Here is an 18980-nt window from a genome sequence, read left to right as displayed (position 1 = left end):
ACTATTCTATTTCATCTCTTTTTGGAGGAGCAAGGAAAGCAATATTGCTAATTTTTTTTTTTTCGTTATTCTTGTAGTTAGTTTAGGGTTTATAGTCTCCATCTTTAACTTATCACAGTCTACCTTCAAGCAATATGCATGTCAGCTTACAGTGTAAGAAACTTAAAATAGTGCAGTACTTCCATTTTCCCCTCCTTATCTTTGCTATTTTCATACAGTTTCCTTCTACATATATAACAAACCTATAGTACATTGTAATCAATCACCTTTTAAAGAATTTTAATAAATATGTAAAGTTCTATCTATTTACTCATGTAGCTAACATTTCTGGTCTCTTCATTCCTTACTCTAAATTCTATTTCCATTGGTATCATTTTCAGCATCCAGGTCTTTTTTTCACCTTTCTTGTAGTGTACTGTAGGCCTGATAGTGACTAATTATTTCAGCTTCTTTATGCCTGAAATGTCTTTATTTCACTTTCAATTTTTGAAATATATATCCAGCACTTATGGAATTTGAGGTTGACAGTTTTTCTTTTCATCCTTTCTTTCTTTCTTTGAGACACATCTCACTCCATTACCAAGGCTGGCAGCTTCAGCCTCCCAGGCTCAGGTGATGCTCTGACCTTATCCTCTTGAGCTGGGACTACGGACACATGCCATCATGTCCAGCTAATTGTTTGTGTTTTTTGTAGATACAAGGTTCCACCATGTTGCTCAGGCTGGTCTTTAAATCCTGGGCTCAAGTGATCTGCCTGCCTCAGCCTCCTAAAGTGCTAGGATTACAGATGTGAACCACTGCACCCAACCCAGTTTTTTCTTTCTTTTTTTCTTTCAGTAGATTAAAGATATTGCTCTACTGTCTTCTTGCTTGAATTTTTTCAATGTGGAATTTGTCATTATTCTTATATTTTTTTCCTCTGAAAATAATTTTTTTTCTCCCTTTGCTTTTAAGAACCTCTCTTTATCATTAACTTTGTAATGTGATTGTGATGGGTTTTGATATAGCTTCCTACTTATTTCTTATGCTTGGAGTTCACTGAAATTCTTAGATTCCTGGGTTTATAGTTTTCACCAAATTTTAAAAATGTATTGACCATTATTTATTCAAGTATTTTTTTCTGTCTTTCTAGTCTCTCCTCTTCTTCAAGGACTCTAACTATACATGTATTAGGCTCCCTGAAGTTTTACCACAGCTCACCAATGCTTTGTTCATTTTTTTCCTGCATTTATTTTGAATAGTTTCTATTGCTTTGTCTTCAAAACCAATGATCTTTTCTTCTTCAGTATTTAATCAGCTATTGATCCTATCTTATATGGATCTTTTTTATATTTCCTTATCTTTTAACCATTCCAATATGTAGCATATACATTGATAATAACTTTTTAAGTTGATAAGTAAAAGTTTTATATATTTAGGGTATGAAAATGATATTTTATATATGTAGTCATTACAAAAGGATAAATTAAGCTAGTTAACATATGCGTTATTTCACATACTTATTTTTTGTGTGGTGAGAACACTTAAAATCTATTTTCTTCGTAATTTTCAAGTTTACAATATATTATTATTATCTATAGTTATCGTGATATGCAATAGATCTCTTAAACCTATTCCTCCTAACTGAAATTGTGTGTCCTTTTACCAATATCTTCTCAATCCCCTGAACTCCCATCTCCTAGAAACCATGATTTTACTCTCAGTCTCTATAGTTTGTTTTTGTTATGTTTTGTTTTTTGAGATGGAGTTTTGCTCTTATTGCCCAGGCTGGAGTGCAATGGAGATATTTTGGCTCACTGCAACCTCCGCCTCCTGGGTTCAAGCGATTCTTCTGCCTCAGCCTCCAGAGTAGCTGGGACTACAGGCACGTGCCACCACTTCCAGCTAATTTTTGTATTTTTAGTAGACACAGGGTTTCACCATGATGACCAGGCTGGTCTCAAACTTCTGACCTCAGGTGATCCACCTGCCTCGGCCTCCCAAAGTGCTGGGACTATAGGCATCAGCCACTGTGCCTGGCCATCAGACTAATTTTTGTATTTTTAGTAGAGACAGGGTTTCATCATGTTGGCCAGGCTGGTCTAGAAGTACTGACCTCAGGTGATTTACCCATCTTGGTCTCCCAAAGTGCTGGCATTACAGGTGTAAGCCACTGTGCCCAGCCTAAGCATTTAGTATTTTTTTAGGAACACTTTACAGGAATCAAAGGCAAAGGCCAATTTTTTTTTATTACACCCCAGATTTGGACATTTTAAGGGATAAACACAAAGACATTATGATATAGTTTGCATGGGTACACTTATATGCATTAATAAGCATTAAAGATGAATTATGGGGAGATGTATTCAATTCAAAAGACCATAGTAGGGAGAGGAATGGGCCTGGAAAAGAGGAAAAGTTATTCTTAAGGTGAGCTTTAGAGTCATAAAAAGCAACAAAATTTGAAAACAGGAGGCCTTGTCATTTCTCTAGAAGAGAAACTGGACAATCTAGGGGCTCATTCAGCAAAGCAAAGTGGGTGAGGGCTGAACCCTACAGCCTGTTACAAATACAACTTTCCCTTGGGCATTCTAAAGAGTTACAAATCCCAGAGCCTTAGGGGATCTCTTTTTGCCAACTACTCAATTCCCCAGCTATCTCCTCTACTCCCAAGGCCTAGATGGCCACATACCCACCAACAAGGCCCAGGCTTACAAGCACATCCCTGACCTGAATGCCACACTCCAGACTGGTCCTCCTCTCTGGCGCTTGAGATGACCCCATGCCACAAGCATTTAGTATTTAAGGAGAGACATGGAAGGCCTCCGACAATGCAAAGAACTTCAGGTCCACAGTGTCTCACCCAGCTGTCTAGTCCACATGACTCTGAAACTTCTGGTGGGGTGGGAGGCAGAAAAGCAAAGGCAGTGTATCAGTCAGCTAGGGCTGCCACAGCAAAGGACCACAGACCAGGGGGCTACAACAACAGACATTCATTACCCCACAGTCTGGAAGCTAGAAGAGGAAGACCAAGATGTCTGCATGATTGGGTTTTTCTCTGAGGCCTTGGCTTGTTGTTGCCGTCTTCTGTCTGCGTTCTCATATGATCTTCTTTGTGTGTGCAATGTCTGCTGTGTGCAAATTTCCTCTTCTCATCAGAATACCAAAGCTGGGCGCAGTGGCTCACACCTGTAATCCCAGCACTTTGCAAGCTAAGGTGGGCAGATCACCTGAAGTTGGAAGTTTGAGACCAGCCTGACCTACATAGAGAAACCCCATCTCTACTAAAAATACAAAAGTAGCTGGGGTGTGGTAGTTCATGCCTGTAATCCTAGCTACTCAGGAGGCTGAAGCAGGGGAATCGCTTGAACCCAGGAGACAGAGGTTGCCGTGAGCCAAGATTGCACCACTGCACTCCAGCCTGGGCAACAAGAGCAAAACTCCATCTCAAAAAAAAGAAAAAAATACCAGTCAGGTTAGATTAGAGCTCACCTTAAAGACTTCACTTTAACTGAATTACTCATTTATTTATAATTTATATATTTATAATTACCTTATCTCAAAATACAGTAACATTCTGAGGAACTGGAGATTATACCTAAACATATAAATGTGGGGTGAGGAGAGGAGGACACAATTTAGCCTATAACATACATCTTCATTTATCTCTTTGTTATCTTTAAACTTCCAGGGGATGAAGTGTAAGTCAGAATTATGTGCCAAATGCCATGCCCATTTAGGCCCATAGTTCTTACAGTTAGCGTATGCCTTCAAACACTTAAGCAGGCTATCTGTCCATCTTAGTTTTCAGTATTTCATAGTTTTTTGAGTGTTTGCTCTTTTGAGATTTTACTTTTTTGGAATTTTCTTAGATATTTTAGTGAGAAATTGGAAAACGGTTGAGTCATCACCAGATACAGTCTTGAAACTGAAACCACAAAGCTTTTTAGGAATTAGGCAAAGCCCTGGAGAGAGGGAGAATTTGTTATTGTTATTTTTTAATGAAGATGCTAATTTTTGATAGTTTGATGAAAATCGATGTAATATTTTAGGGAAGCAATTTGGCGATACCTATCAATAATGTAAGAGTATATACCTTTTAATGTATAATTCCAGTTAGAAATTTAACAGTAGGGCATTTTTTAAATGAGCACAAAGATTTTTCACAAAGATGTTCATTATATTTTTATTTTTAATAATTGAAAATTGAAGGCAATCCAAATATTTCTGGAGAATATTTAATAATCCAAGAAAAACCTTTCAGTATAATGTGCAAGGATTAAGTCAGGATACAAAACTATATGAACGTAATAAACTGAATCTGAATGCATGTATTTGTGTTGGGAAGCATGCAAATTTTAACGTTATCTAAACTTTTTCTAATTATCCTGTTTTCACGATCAGAACACAAAATATATTTCAAAGTGTGGTCAATTCTAGCTGTCTTTCCAGGTAAATAGGGGCTCTCATTTTTATTTTAATCCCAGCACTAAAGGAACTTAACGTTTCAGTTTATTGCTTAAGTATCATATGTCCCACTGAAAGATGATCCATAAGATGTGTAGTTCTTATAAAAACCATAAAGATAATTCTACATATTTGAAGGTATTTTTATAATTTTCTTTTACCTCATTCTATAATGTTCCCAACTCCTTTTCTATCTTGATATTGCCTCTTAGACCTTTACTGAGTGAAATCCATTTATAATGTGCAAAAATGGGAATGAGAGAAATCTTATCCAAAGTATACACTTTAATGAACATCCTTAATCATTCAACTCAACACTAATATGAAGTGGCTAAGAGTGCTGGCCTTCTGTCAGTGTGGGGGAAGACATAGGGCTGGGCTTTGCAGCCCCGATATGATGATACCCATGTATGGTGGCAGCCTAGTGCAGGGAAGCAGAGCCAGAGCAGGGTGAGGAGGATGTCCATGCAAGGGAGATGCGAGAGGCATGAGAGCAGATGGGTCACCCACCGAGATATTGATCACATAAATCAACCCATTAAAGACAATGGGAGCCAGGTCTTTCCCTTGTGAAGAGGGGGAGAGCAAATATGGAAAAGGAGAAAACTGGAAATAACCTTACAATGTTGACTTGGAATTGATTGATATTGATATGACTTATGAGTTTCAAGAAATATAAATAGAAAAACAAATATAGATGCAAATGTGTGCATGTATCTGTCAATACACACACATACACACACACACACACACACACACACACACATTCTCTAGTTTGGCCACCGACATTTCAGTAGTAATGAATACAATTGGCACCATATCTTGACTTCTCAATAAAATTCTCCACTAAAAGAACCCAGGGATCTTTGGAGAAATAATTGATTCCAGAATTAGGGCAGAAATAGTAAAAGATGAACCTGGAAAATCATTTTGTGTCAGAAAGTAAGGACATATTCAAAAACTGATAATAGGGACATGTCAAGGGACAAAGCCAACTTGAAGGAACTTCCACTGGCTACATCTGGGATAATTTAAGTCAAAATAAGTGATGATAGTAACAGTTTATAAACCACTGAAAAAATTAAAAAGTAATTAGTTCTTACTGCAATAAATAAATTGAAAGTTTGGTAAGAAATTGGATTTTGACATAGCTTCAAAGTGCCTCAGAGCAGTTATTAATTACAAAGGAGACAGAGCAACTTCATAGTGGAGAAGCCTGGAAGAAACCATTGTAATTAATTACACAAGTGAACGATGCCTGGAATAGGACCAATCAAAATTGTGTGCCACCTGATAAGATGCAATGGGAAGAACAAAGCATCACTTCTGTGAGATTCTTACCAAAGATGCATAATTTGAATCTAATTGTGAGGAAATATAAGATAAGCTAAAATTGAGAAATATTCTACCAGATAACTGGCTCACAATCTTCAAAAAAGTCAAGGTCATGAACGTCAAGTTAAGAATGAAGAACAATTCCATACTAAAGGAGACTGAAGAGGCATAACTCCTAAATGAAATGTGTGATTCCTGTGTAGATATCCTTTCGCTATACAATACATTACTGAGACAATTGATGAAACTTGAAGGAAGTCTAGGCACTAAATGATACGTATGTAATTTCCTGATTTTGATCATGGTATTTTGGATATGAGAGAGAATGTTCTTATTTATAAAACATCATCCCTAAGTTTGCAAAGATGATAATTATCAGGTCAGCCACTTAATCCCAAATGATTCAGGGAACAGAGTTCTTTATCCTCGAGTTACAAGCTGTATGGCTGTGGGCAGATTATTTTGTCTTAACAACTTTTGTTTCCTCATCTATAGTGAGGACTAGTGATGGTATCCATCTCTTTGCATTGTTGTGAGATTAAATAAGATGGTGATGGTAAAGTGCTTATTCAGCGCCTAGTAAAAGTTGGCTATTTTTTGAGTGTCTTTATATATTCACTCTATCATAGAATTATGGCTACTGTTTACTTTTGACCTTTCTCCTATTTTGGCCCTTTTAGTGTATCTTCCCTTCTGCCCTACTGTTTGCTTTCCATGTTAGTTTCCTTTCCATAGCAACTCTGGCCTCTCCAACACGAAGCTTCATACTCCAAAAAGCACTGAGTCAGATGGCATGAGTTATTCCTTGCGTGATTATAATATCTTCACCAATAGAAAGAGATAATTTGTGTGAAAGGCAAATGTATAAAAAATATACAAAAATCGTATTTTACAGGTTCCATAATGCAAATTTTTCCATTCAAATAAAAATTAATAATTCACCTTAGAACATTAGGAAGGTGAATTAGATTCTATTGTAGTAAATACATACGCTCAAGCATAGCATTCTCTTTCTTTTTATTCTCCATGAAATAGAATATGCAAAACCTTCAAAAAGCATTTATATGCATAACTCAAATCATCTTTCCAAATACTTAAATTTTAAGTACATGTCAGTTAAGCATGTATGTAAAACTGGTATTTTAATGCTATTAATTATTAAAATATTCATTTTCTATAAAATTCCTAGAAAATGTGAATATAACTTTGTAAATAGGAAATAGTAAAAAATGCTAACTAAAGATAGACTCTTTGTTTAGTTTTTTTGTAATGGTAACTATGATTCTGTCATTTTCAAATATCACCTTTATTACCAAGAATTTATCTGTAAGTTAGGGTTGAAGAGGTGGCAGGGTGATGGTATCTACATGTATGTACAAGTGAGTTGTTTCATTATTGCTGGGTGTTTGGGTGTATTGTGCATCAATCATTGAGGCAAGACAAAGGAAATCCTGTAACTTCAGCTTTCAACACACTCAACTTGCATTGGGGTATAAAATCTTGCCAAACTATCGAAGGAGAGGTCTCAGAGCAACATAAAAGTCTCCTTTAAGGAGGCAGTATTTAATTTCAGTGTGTCTGTTCCTATCACCCTTCTATACAGTCTTCGATGGTATTCCACTAAAGTAACATCCAGTTAATTTGGACATCTCAATATTGGACATTAAGACATAAAAATAAAGCATAATATTCTTTAGTTTGGAGCATTTTAAAAATGTGTACCTTATTTAATCTAAAAGTATAAATTCAAGGTATAAATTTAAGTCTAATTTTTTTTAAAGAAAGTCTACCTTGGCCGGGCGCGGTGGCTCACGCCTATAATCCCAGCACTTTGGGAGGCCGAGGCGGGTGGATCACGATGTCAAGAGATCGAGACCATACTGGTCAACAAGGTGAAACCCTGTCTCTACTAAAAATACAAAAATTAGCTGGGCATGTTGGTGCGTGCCTGTAGTCCCAGCTACTCGGGAGGCTGAAGCAGGAGAATTGCTTGAACCCAGAAGGCGGAGGTTGCGGTGAGGCGAGATCGTGCCATTGCACTCCAGTCTGGGTAACAACGGTGAAACTCCATCTCAAAAAAAAAAGAAAGTCTACCTTGTTTTGCAAGGAACTGTAATAGAAACTCTTGAAAATTTAAAGTTAATTTAGTTTTTTCCCCAAAATATATCTGATTATAGGCAACAGGTTCCAGGATTGGTGTCTTAACACAAAATGCAACTAACATGGGACTTTCAGTTATCATTTCCTTTATGTATGGATGGGAGATGACACTCCTGATTCTGAGCATTGCTCCAGTACTTGCCATGACAGGAATGATTGAAACCGCAGCAATGACTGGATTTGCCAACAAAGATAAGCAAGAACTTAAGCATGCTGGAAAGGTAAAATAAAGACTGTTATTACCATCATAACATTTTCAGAGATAAACAGTCAGAACTTTATGATATGTTAACCATATGACATGTTTACTATCTTTATGATATATTAACTTCATCTCTTAGAAATCTATAAAGTGATCCGTATACAGAGAGAAATGCATACAGACCAATTTAGGCTAGAAGGTAGACATGTTATAGCAATAGGGTACATAATTTAGAGCCCAGGCTCTACAGTCTAATTAGCTAGTTAGAATCCAGATTCTATCCTACAAATGTGTGATATGAGCAAGTTATATCAACCTCTGTAGACTTCAGTTTTCTCACCTGTGAAGTGGGAATAATAAGAGTATTCACTTACAAAGTTTTCTGAATATTGCACAAAACACAATGTTATCATATGCAAAACACTTAGAATGGTATCTGGAAGACAGCAAGCACTTACTAATGTCAGCCATTATTACTGAGGAAGTTCTCTAACATCATCATTCCTCATTTCCCCATTTTCTGCTCATTGAATAATCAAAGTTTCTTGAGCAATTATTCTGAATATTTTATTTTTCAAAACAAATAGGTAATATAGCAGTTACTGAATGCAAGGCAATGCACTGATATTGATAACATAGAAAACAAGGTTTTAGAGACAGGACCAATAAATGAACAATTTATTTAACCATTTGGAAAATGCCTTGACATACAGGTATTCAAGCTTCTTAGGATCGACCATATTCATATGAATAATTAGTATATTAGAGACTGAGGGAAACATCATTGTGGTATCATAACATCTAAGAATTGAAAGAGACATCATCTGACACAACCATTCACTGGAAACAGGAGTCCCTTACACAACACCCCTGTCAAGCGTCCATCTCCTCCTACTGCCTTTTCCTCCAGTGGCTGGCAGGACATTACTGTACTTGGATAGTCTTGGGTGCTGGGCAGTTCTTTTCCTTTTCTTTTTTTCTTGTCTTTTTTGTTTATTGCTGGAATTCTATCTTACTCTTCTTGGCTTTCATCTTGGTAGAGGTCAAACCCTGTTTCTCATGACAGCCCTTTAGCAGCTGAATCGTAAATAAGGAGTCTTTTATTGGCTCTACATCCAGGTCTTTAAGATGTTCCTCATGCCTGTAATCCCAGCACTTTGGGAGGCAAAGGCAGGCAGATCACTTGAAGTCAGGAGTTCGAAACCAGCCTGGCCAACATGGTGAAACCCTGTCTCTACTAAAAATACAAAATAATTAGCCAGACATGGTCGCAGGCACCTGTAATCCCAGCTACTTGGAAGGCTGAGGCAGGAGAATCACTCAAACCCGAGAGGCAGAGGTTGCAATGAGCCGAGATGGAGCCACTGCACTCCAGCCTGGTGACAGAGTGTGCCTCCCTCTAAAAAAAAAAAAGAAAAAAAAAAGAGATGTTTCTCTCCTGATACTGTTTCATACTGTTTCAGAGCTCTTGACTACGTTGGTGTACATCCTCTGAATAGCAAAGTGACGTTAATATCCTTTATAGTCTGTATCACAGTGAATGTGTCACAATTGGCACAGCATAAATATCACAAATATTCATGAATAGGGATGCCAAGCACATGACTCACTGTAATCTAGTTTGCCTTATGCTTAGACCTTTCCACCTTTCTTGCACAAGCTAAGGACCCTTGGAATGTTTGCTTGTGCTGTATGGTCTGAACTACCTAGCAAATATTTGCCTCAGAGACAGTAAACAATTGTTTAGACCTCCTTGTCTAATTTAAACATTGCAATAATTTATACAATTTCTAAATTAATGAGGCCGAATTAATTATGTTTTCTTCATCTTATTTTTCATGTCATGAGCTTTCATTGTATATGTGCCCTTTGACTTTTCATTTGTTTGTCATTAGAGTAATCTCAGACTATACAATCAGCAACTCTAATCAAACAGGCAATCGGATGCATTTCCCTATGGCTCTAAATAAGTCAATTTACCAAATATCAATTTAGAATATAGACTAATAAACTGTATCGGTCCTTCTTCAGTTGCACGTGTAGATTTGGACAAATTACCAAATGTTTAGTTTTTAAGACTTTGAATGACTTAGTTTTCTTAATGACTGTTTTCTAAGGGTCTGTAATAATATTCATCCTTCCTAAATTGTGAAAAACGGTCACAAACTTTTTTATGTTCTTTTGTTTATCCTCAAGCAAAGTTTCGGTGTTCTTATCCATTTTCTTAGTATATTATGGAATGTTACAAATGGAGGTTTCTTTGAGTCCATTTTGAAATTAATGAGAATTTAAAACAACCCAACATCAAAATTGGGAGCAGAATCCTGGTGTCCTCACCACAGTCCAGAAATCTAGTTCCCTCCTGCAACCCAAGTGCTTCTTCAAAGAAGGCCAAGTGTCTACCTGGGTCTTCTCTGCCTTACAATCAACTCTGTCAGTCTGGAAAAAGAATGTGAAAACAGGAAGTTTCTCTTTCAAGCCAATACATGTTCTCATGTCCAAAAAGCATTATAAGCCAAAACTCTCTTCCATCTTGAATCCCATGTAATTATGCAACCTTTTTATAAACTATATAAATGTAGAGAAGTATTCATCACATTTGAATTAAATATCTTTTTTATATTCACAAACATCAATATGAGAAATGGCTTTATCTCATAATTTTATAACCACATCCCATGTTACTTTCCAGTAATGTTCCTGAGTCCTTTTAGGTTGCTATTTTCATTTTTTTTTTTTACTAGAATAAAATAATTATGTGATTACTTTGTATTTGCCTTTTTTTTTTTTTAAACAGAGGAGTCTCACTCTGTTATCCCAGCTGGAGTTGCAGTGGGGTGATCTCAGCTCATTGTAAACTCCGCCTTCTGGATTCAAGTGATTCCTGTGCCTCAGCCTCCTGAGTAGCTAGGATTACAGGCACATGCCACCATGCCTGGTTAATTTTTGTATTTTTAGTAGAGACAGAGTTTCCCCATGTTGGCTAGGCTGGTCTTGAACTCCTAGCCTCAAGTGATCTGCCTGCCTCGGTCTCCCAAAGTACTGGGATTACAGGCATGAGCCACTGCACCGGGCCTCTGCTATCTTTTACTTGAATTTTTTCATAATTTGTAGGAAGTTCCTTTGCATGTGAACATAATGCTCACTAATGTTTTATTCTTCCATCTAGGCAATGAGTTTAAGTGGAAATTCAATAAAAACTTGAATGGGGCTAAACTTAGATCAGTGGACTTAATCTTAATCTTCTCAATAAGACATTTTCCTTAAGCTTATTATCCTGAAGTGTCATTTTCCTATCTTATTTTCTGGGAAGGAAGGAAGCTAAGAATACTTGTCAGGAAAACTTATTGATTTGATATACTTAATATGTCCCCAGTGTGAGTGACTGAAATTCACAAAATGGGAAAAGATTAACCATTACTAATTTTATTTCTATATCGTATTGTCCTATTTTACAAGATAGCAACTGAAGCTGTGGAGAATATACGTACTATATTGTCATTAACAAGGGAAAAAGCCTTTGAGCAAATGTACGAAGAGACACTTCAGACTCAGCACAGGTGATTGTAGATTCATACTGACTTCATAAATTTAATTTTGTTCTGTAAAGGCAGTACTCTTGAATGACTCTGGTGGTTTGCCTGTTAATTCATTTGCTCTTGAGTCTATTCTAATAATGGCATGTCATAATTTCCCTTGTGACTTCACCAAGAGGAAACTATTACTTTATCAGAAAGACAGCTTGATATCATGCTTTTTGTTGGCACTGCCCTTTAATTTGAACCATTTTTTCTGTTAATGAAAGGTTATAATGGAGATTTAGGAAATCTTTCCAAATACTGCTAAACCAGCTCTCTAATGCTTACACTAGCCATCCTTTCATAGACTTTGCCCATTCATTTAACAATACATAAAGTCAAATTGTTACTCTGAACTAGAGAGTATATGACTATAGAGAAAAGAATTATAGTATTATCTGTCTTTTCTCAAATAATTATTGGTAGCAAAAAAAAAAAATCACTTTCTATTTAATCACTCGAAAAATGTCTATCCACTAAATTCTAACATTTCAAAGTCCTCTCTGTTTATTACTCTACATATACCTTGCTATAATTCATGCTTCATTATTTGGTAAATTTTGTACATTCCAGAAATACCTCGAGGAAAGCACAGATTATTGGAAGCTGTTATGCATTCAGCCATGCCTTTATATATTTTGCCTATGCAGCAGGGTTTCGATTTGGAGCCCATTTAATTCAAGCTGGACGAATGACCTCAGAGGGCATGTTCATGTAAGTTGTGGAAACAGTGCTCACACCTATAACCCCAACACTTTGGGAGGCCAAGGTGGGTGGATCGCTTGAGGTCGGGAGTTCAAGACCAGCCTGACCAACATAGTGAAACCCCATCTACAAAAATTAGGCAGATATGGTGGCAGGCACCTGTAATCCCAGATACTCGGGAGGCTGAGGCTGAGGCTGGAGAACAGATTGAACCCAGGAGACGGAGGCTGGAGTGAGCTGAGATCTTTCCACTGCACTCTAGCCTGGGCAACAAAGTGAGACTCTGTCTCAAAATTAATAAGTCCTGCAAATATATAAACCTTGTAAAGTGGTCATGAACTTATTTATCAAAAAGTTGTCTAATTATAGTGAATTGCCATTTAAATTACATATATGGAAAAGGTATGCTTGAATTTTTTTTTAAGTTGGAATGTTTTTTAAGTTTTGTATTGATACATTATAGTTGTACATATTTTAGGGGTATAGGTGATATTTCGATATATGCTTATAATGTTTAATTATCAAATCAGGGTAAATGGGATGAATTTTATTTTTAATTGATGGACAATAATTGTACATATTACATACTTATGGGGTACAATGGGATGCTCTGATATATGCTAACATTGTGAAATGATTAAATCAAACTAACCATTTTTGTGATTTAGTCTCTATAAAAAGTACAGCATAACTGATAAAATACTGATACTGATATCAACATGAAATCTGAATTAAATTCCAAAATGAATTGCTGTCTGCTTCAGCTTACGAGAACATGGGAATGTAGGGAAAATATGCCTTCTTGTCATCCATTCTTTAGGGAATTTGTGATACATTATAAAACTCTCAGTGTGGAGATAGTTTTATAAAGTATGGCTGTAAATCAGTGAAGCTGAATTCTTTGCTAAGCAAATATTCTACAAGAAACACATGTAAGTGAGTGTTTCCCTTCAAAAATGTTGCATTTGGAACTGAATGTGGTGTCCCAGTGAGTCTGCTTCTTCCCAAAGCATTAGGTTGGAGCCTCTATTTTGAAATTCTGGTCACATAATTATGAATTTGTTTTATAGGAACATCTAATGCAACTGCTAAATTAGAAAAATTAACTTTAGGCCAGGCGCAGTGGCTTACACCAGCACTTTGGGAGGCCTAGGTGGGCAGATCACCTGAGGTTAGGAGTTCGAGACCAGCCTGACTAATGTGGCGAAACACTGTCTCTACTAAAAATACAAAAATTAGCCAGTCATGGTAGCAGGTGCCTGTAGTCCCAGCTACTTAGGAGGCTGAGACAGAAGAATTGCTTGAACCCAGGAGGCAGAGGTTGCAGTGAGCCAAGATCGTACCATTGCACTTCAGCCTGGGCAACAGAGCAAGACTCCATCTAAAAAAAAAAAAAAGAAAGAAAAAAGAATTCTGAGTATAAATTATAAGCTGAAAGCCTAAAATGTTGCTAATCTGTATCATAAATGTCATTGATAAACATTTAAAACTAGAGAAATCCATACAGTACTTGACTCAAAAAAGTAACATGTTACTTTTAACAAGCCCACCAAAAAATGCACATCCAAGCAAGTATCAGCCTCTTCACAATAATGAATTGGGAGATTACACCTGTTCCAAGGATGCTGCCATATGGCGGAACACAAAGGGCACTTCTCTTTGGGTTTCGTTTCCCAAGTCTCAGGATGTTCCTTTCAATATCTTTATTATTGGCATATTTGTATTTTCAGTACAGATTCAATTTGAGGAAATAGCCAAAAGTCATTTAAAGCTGAGTAATTTCAGAATAATTTGGAATAATTTTTAGTTTCTATTCACATGAAAATGTATTGATTTATTTATTAAGCATTAAGGAAAGTCCCAGGAAGTTTCTTTGTTAGGCACTGATAAGAAAACAGTCTGCATTTCACCAACCCAGTATTCTTAAATCTTACCAAAGCCACTTAGAAGTTTCCTGAAAGCAGATTGCCTTATAAAATGGAATATGGAAATAGAATATCTGTATTTAAAATTTCAACAGAAGGCCCAGATATGGTGGCTCATGCCTATAATCCCAGCACTTTGGGAGTCTGAGGCAAGTGGATCACTAAAGGCCAGGAGTTCGAGACCAGCTTGGGCAACCTGTGAAACACTGTCTGTACCAAAAAAAAATACAGAAATTAGCCATGTGTGTTGACATGGCTAATCCCAGCTACTTGGGAGGCTGAGGCATGAGAATCACTTGACACCAGGAGGCAGAAGTTGCAATGAGATCACACCACACTGCACACCAGCCTGAATGAGAGAGTGAGACTCTGCCTCAAAAAATTAAAATAAAATTTCAACAGAAATTTCAAGTTCCCTGTCTATGTTCTCCTAGCCACTAAAATAGTGTACACTATTGCCTGTGTGAACTTATAAACCACAATTATATTTAGCCTTGGGCTTCATTCTGATTACATAAGACTAATTACTTAGTCAGGTAGATTAACAAGAAACAAAACCTGAAAAACATAAATTATTCAGCTCACCAGCCCGTTAGCCAGTTTTTCCTTTGTTCTAATATAATCCAGGCATTCCCAAGCTTGAAAGTTGGTTGTATTCCAAGTTTGTTTGCAAGCCAATAGTTTGAAACTCAAAACATGTTTTCCTCATGTTGCTCTAAACTTTCTGCAGCCTTCTTAAATCCCCGGGACCCCGTTCCTTCTGTATAAGTAGTTTTGAGTATTAGTAGAAAGCAAGCCAATTAAACATATTCATACTAATGTAGGATGCTTGATGATTTTCTAAATTCTTACAGAAGAATTTTTATCTTTTTTCATCAATTTCTCTGTCACTCCTCTTTTTTTGCTTTGTAATCACACCTATAAAAAAAAATAAGAAAAAGAAATGTCCCCCAGGACCATAAGTTCCCTTCTACCTATTTCCAATGTCTCTGCTCTCCTTTGAAGCAAAGCAAATTCCAAAGGGTTCCCTATTCTTGGTCTCTACACTACTTCTATCTCCAATCTCTCCTAAATTCACTCCAGTCGAGCTTAGTTCCCACCACTCCACTAGAAGAACTGGTTCTCAGGGTCCCCCTGACCTCCATACTCAGCCCCTGCAGTTCTCAGTTCTCCTCTAATGTGGCCTCTCAGTAGTGTTTGACATCTCTTTCCTAAAACATTTTCTTCTCCGGGCTTCTTTAAGCTTTTCTCCTTTGTCCTTGGCCCCTCCTCCTCCACTTTCTTTACTGGATCCTGTTTTTCAGCCAAGCCTCTCCGTGTTGGAGCTTTAGAGCTCTCAGAACCTTTCATCACCCTCTCATTGGTGAACTCATCCAATCTGTCAGTTTTAAATACCACCTGTGTCCTGATAACTGCCTTCTGTATATTTCAAACTCGATCCTGCCCTGAGCACAAGACCCTTATTTAACTACCTACAAGACACCTCCACTTGGATGACTAATATCTCAATGTGTTCAAAACAGAATTTAAGCTTTTTCTCCCCCAAAGGTTCTCTTCCCCAAAACTTTCCCATCTTAGTTAAAAGTACCAACCACTATCCACACAGTTGCTCAGCCCAAAAATGTTGGAGTCATCCTTGTTGCTTCTCTTGCCATTGTCCACCACAAAAATCACTGATTCCTCATGACTCTAATTCCAAAATTCTTCTCATCCTCTCCACCCCTCATCCAAGCCCCTCACTGTCTTGCCTGAACCACTGAAACAACCTTCTCACCAATGACCTTGTGTCTGCTCTTGCTTTTCTATAATCCATTCTCCACACTGCAGCCAGATTGACCTTATAAAGCACAAATCTAATAGCATCATTTTATTAAAATTCTGCAAGAACTCCCCACTGAAATTCAAATAAAGCCAAAGTTACCATGACCTGAAAGACCTTCATGATGGGGCTGCTGAGTTTCTTTCCAATTTCATCCACCCCTGTCTCCCATGTGAACTACTTGTCAGCCCCACACTTGCCATGTCTTTCCCTGGACCCCCCATTGCAGAGTCTTCACACTTGCCATTCTCTCTGCCTGGAATGATCATTCCCCAGGGCTTTACTAGGCTACCTCTCTCTTACCATCCAGGCTTCCCCACCTAAGTCCACTCCTCAGAGGGACTTCCACTGATGGTCCAAAGTAGTTCCCCTATCCCTCCCTCCTCATCACTCTCTTTCCCATTACCATGTGTTGTTTATAACACTTATGATTCTATGAAATTATATTTTGCATTTCCATATTTACGAGTGCATAGACTGAGGGCAGGCTGTTCTTGTTCACTGATGTTTCCCAAAAGCCGAAAACAAGTGGGTGACACATAATAGACACACAATAAATATTTATTGAATGAATGACTGAATCAAAATTAAGGGGGAAATTTGGAATGGTACGTAATAGGCAGTCCAGTCATTTCTGGAAATGCGCCTCCCAAGTCACCTTCACACTTTGAAAACAGGAGTCTGTTTTTCACAAAATTTTCTAATTTTCTTCTTTTCTACACCCATATGTCTAATACCAGGTGCTTTGGCAAAAGGACTGGATCGAAGTGCTAGATCCAAGAGGCTGATATAAAATATGATGTGTGGAACTGAGAATTTACCTCTACCTACTGAGATTTGTTTATATTAAAACTAAGCAAAAAATTTCTCAGTTGAAGAATGATACAACTTCAAATTCATGAGTCACTTTCATGCCTGAAAATGACACTAGTCAGGATGTTTCCTTGACAGGGCTTCCCAAGACTGCCAACCATTCCATTACTTGTGAAAATTGCTATAACAGCAAACCTTGATTCAATCTTTTAGGGATTTGCCATGTATTATCTGCTTAATCCTCTAAACTACCCTGTGAAATACTATGATTCCCATTTTATAGATGAGAAAAATGAAGACTCAAAGAGGTTACCTAACTTGATCAAAGTTACATAATCAGTAAATAGCAGAGCACAGATTCAAGTTCATGGTTTCAGACACTAGAGGTTTTGCTTACTCAATATTTATTATTATTATTAATTATGTAGCCAAACATTCATAGAATAGTCCTGTAAAATTATTTTCTATATAATTCTTGACCGGGCATGGTGGCTCACGCCTATAATCCCAGCACTTTGGGAAGCCAAGGTCAGGAGTTCGAGACCAACCTGGGCAACATAGTGAAACCCCGTCTCTACTAATAAAACAAAAAATTAGCTCAGTGTGGTGGCACAAGCCTGTAATTCCAGCTACTTGGGAGGCTGAGGCAGGAGAATCAATTGAACCCAGGAGGCAGAGGTTACAGTGAGCCAAGATCACACCATTGTACTCCAGCCTGGCAACAAAAGCAAATAATAATATAATTCTTGCTTCGTTTTTCAAATATTTGAATATTCAAAGTTGGGCTGATTTCTCACATATATATGGAACAGGTGACCTGCTTAGTGTTATTTTATAGCCCTAACATATGAGAATGAAAAGGCCCCAAAACAAAATTCCTTCCCTGAGCTGGTATACCATGGTTCCTGAATTTCTTTTAGTCAAATTCATTAAAAGGGGGCCTCTTCTAGCTACATCAGAACTTTAACTGTCAGAACATATGAAGGACCATTAACATAAGCTAATAATTAGAGAATAGTACCACCTTGGTGTTTCCTGTGCCCAAGGGAAGGAAGAAACAGGGAGTTCCACTGGTATCACTTTTTTTTTTTTTTTTTGAGATGGATTCTCACTGTGTTGCCCAGGCTAGAGTGCAGTGGCATCATCTCAGCTCACTGCAACCTCTGCTTTCTGGGTTCAAGCAATTCTCCCACCTCAGTCTCCCAAGTAGTTGGGACTGCAGGCACATGCCACCCATGCCAGCTAATTTTTGTATGTTTTGGTAGAAACTCAGTTTCACCATGTTGGCCAGGCTGGTTTCGAACTCCAAACATCAAGTGATCCACTTGCCTTGGCCTCCTAAAGTGCTGGGATTACAGGTGTGAGCCACCACACCCAGCCTCCGTTTTTGAGTTCCATTCAACCAGAATACAGACAGAATAAGGGTACCCATACTTTTGGAGTATGGACAAATGAGAGATTCTCTAGGAATTCTGTTCCAGTGTTAAATGTGTTTATTGGCCAAAAGAGCAACACAGCACTATGCATAATGTCAATAGGTGAGATTTGTCTTCAACACCAAAGAGGATTTAGTCCTAGAGACCAAACGTGACCCCAACTACCATGAATGTGTCACAAGGTCCCTTTAGATAACCTAAATTATATCTGCCTTAGAAGACTTTGTACCTTCCACAATCTAGGATGACAGACAGCATTCAGTCTCATCAACTAACTAAATCAAAGAAGCTTACAAAGAAAACTTCTTCCTACTAAAATTCTCCTTAGTTATAAAGCACTTTGCACCATTCTCTAAACCAATAGTTTTCCAACTTATCAATCTCGGAGCTGGTTAAAACTAGATACCGGCTGTGCGTGGTGGCTCACACCTGTAATCCCAGCACTTTGGGAGGCCAGGGAGGGTGGATCATGATGTTAGTAGTTCAAGACCAGCCTGGTCAAGATGGTGAAACCCTGTTTCTACTACAAATACAAAAATTAGCTGGGCGTTTTGGTGGCAG

General features: G+C 37.6%; 1 protein-coding gene across 1 annotated transcript in view; it reads left to right on the top strand.

Moving 5' to 3' along the window:
* The window catches only part of ABCB5 (ATP binding cassette subfamily B member 5), a 118735-nt gene that overhangs the window by 77459 nt on the left and 22296 nt on the right, over positions 1 to 18980 (top strand). The window contains exons 20-22 of the mRNA XM_035253686.3: positions 7959 to 8162; positions 11603 to 11703; positions 12295 to 12435. Of these exons, the coding sequence (XP_035109577.1) occupies positions 7959 to 8162; positions 11603 to 11703; positions 12295 to 12435 (446 nt within the window). The remainder of the gene's footprint in view (positions 1 to 7958; positions 8163 to 11602; positions 11704 to 12294; positions 12436 to 18980) is intronic.

This window comes from Callithrix jacchus, chromosome 11, assembly GCF_049354715.1.
Source record: "Callithrix jacchus isolate 240 chromosome 11, calJac240_pri, whole genome shotgun sequence".
Lineage (NCBI taxonomy): Eukaryota > Metazoa > Chordata > Mammalia > Primates > Cebidae > Callithrix > Callithrix jacchus.
The sequence above is the reverse complement of the archived record's forward strand: the minus strand, read 5'-3'. Positions and strand labels throughout refer to the sequence as shown.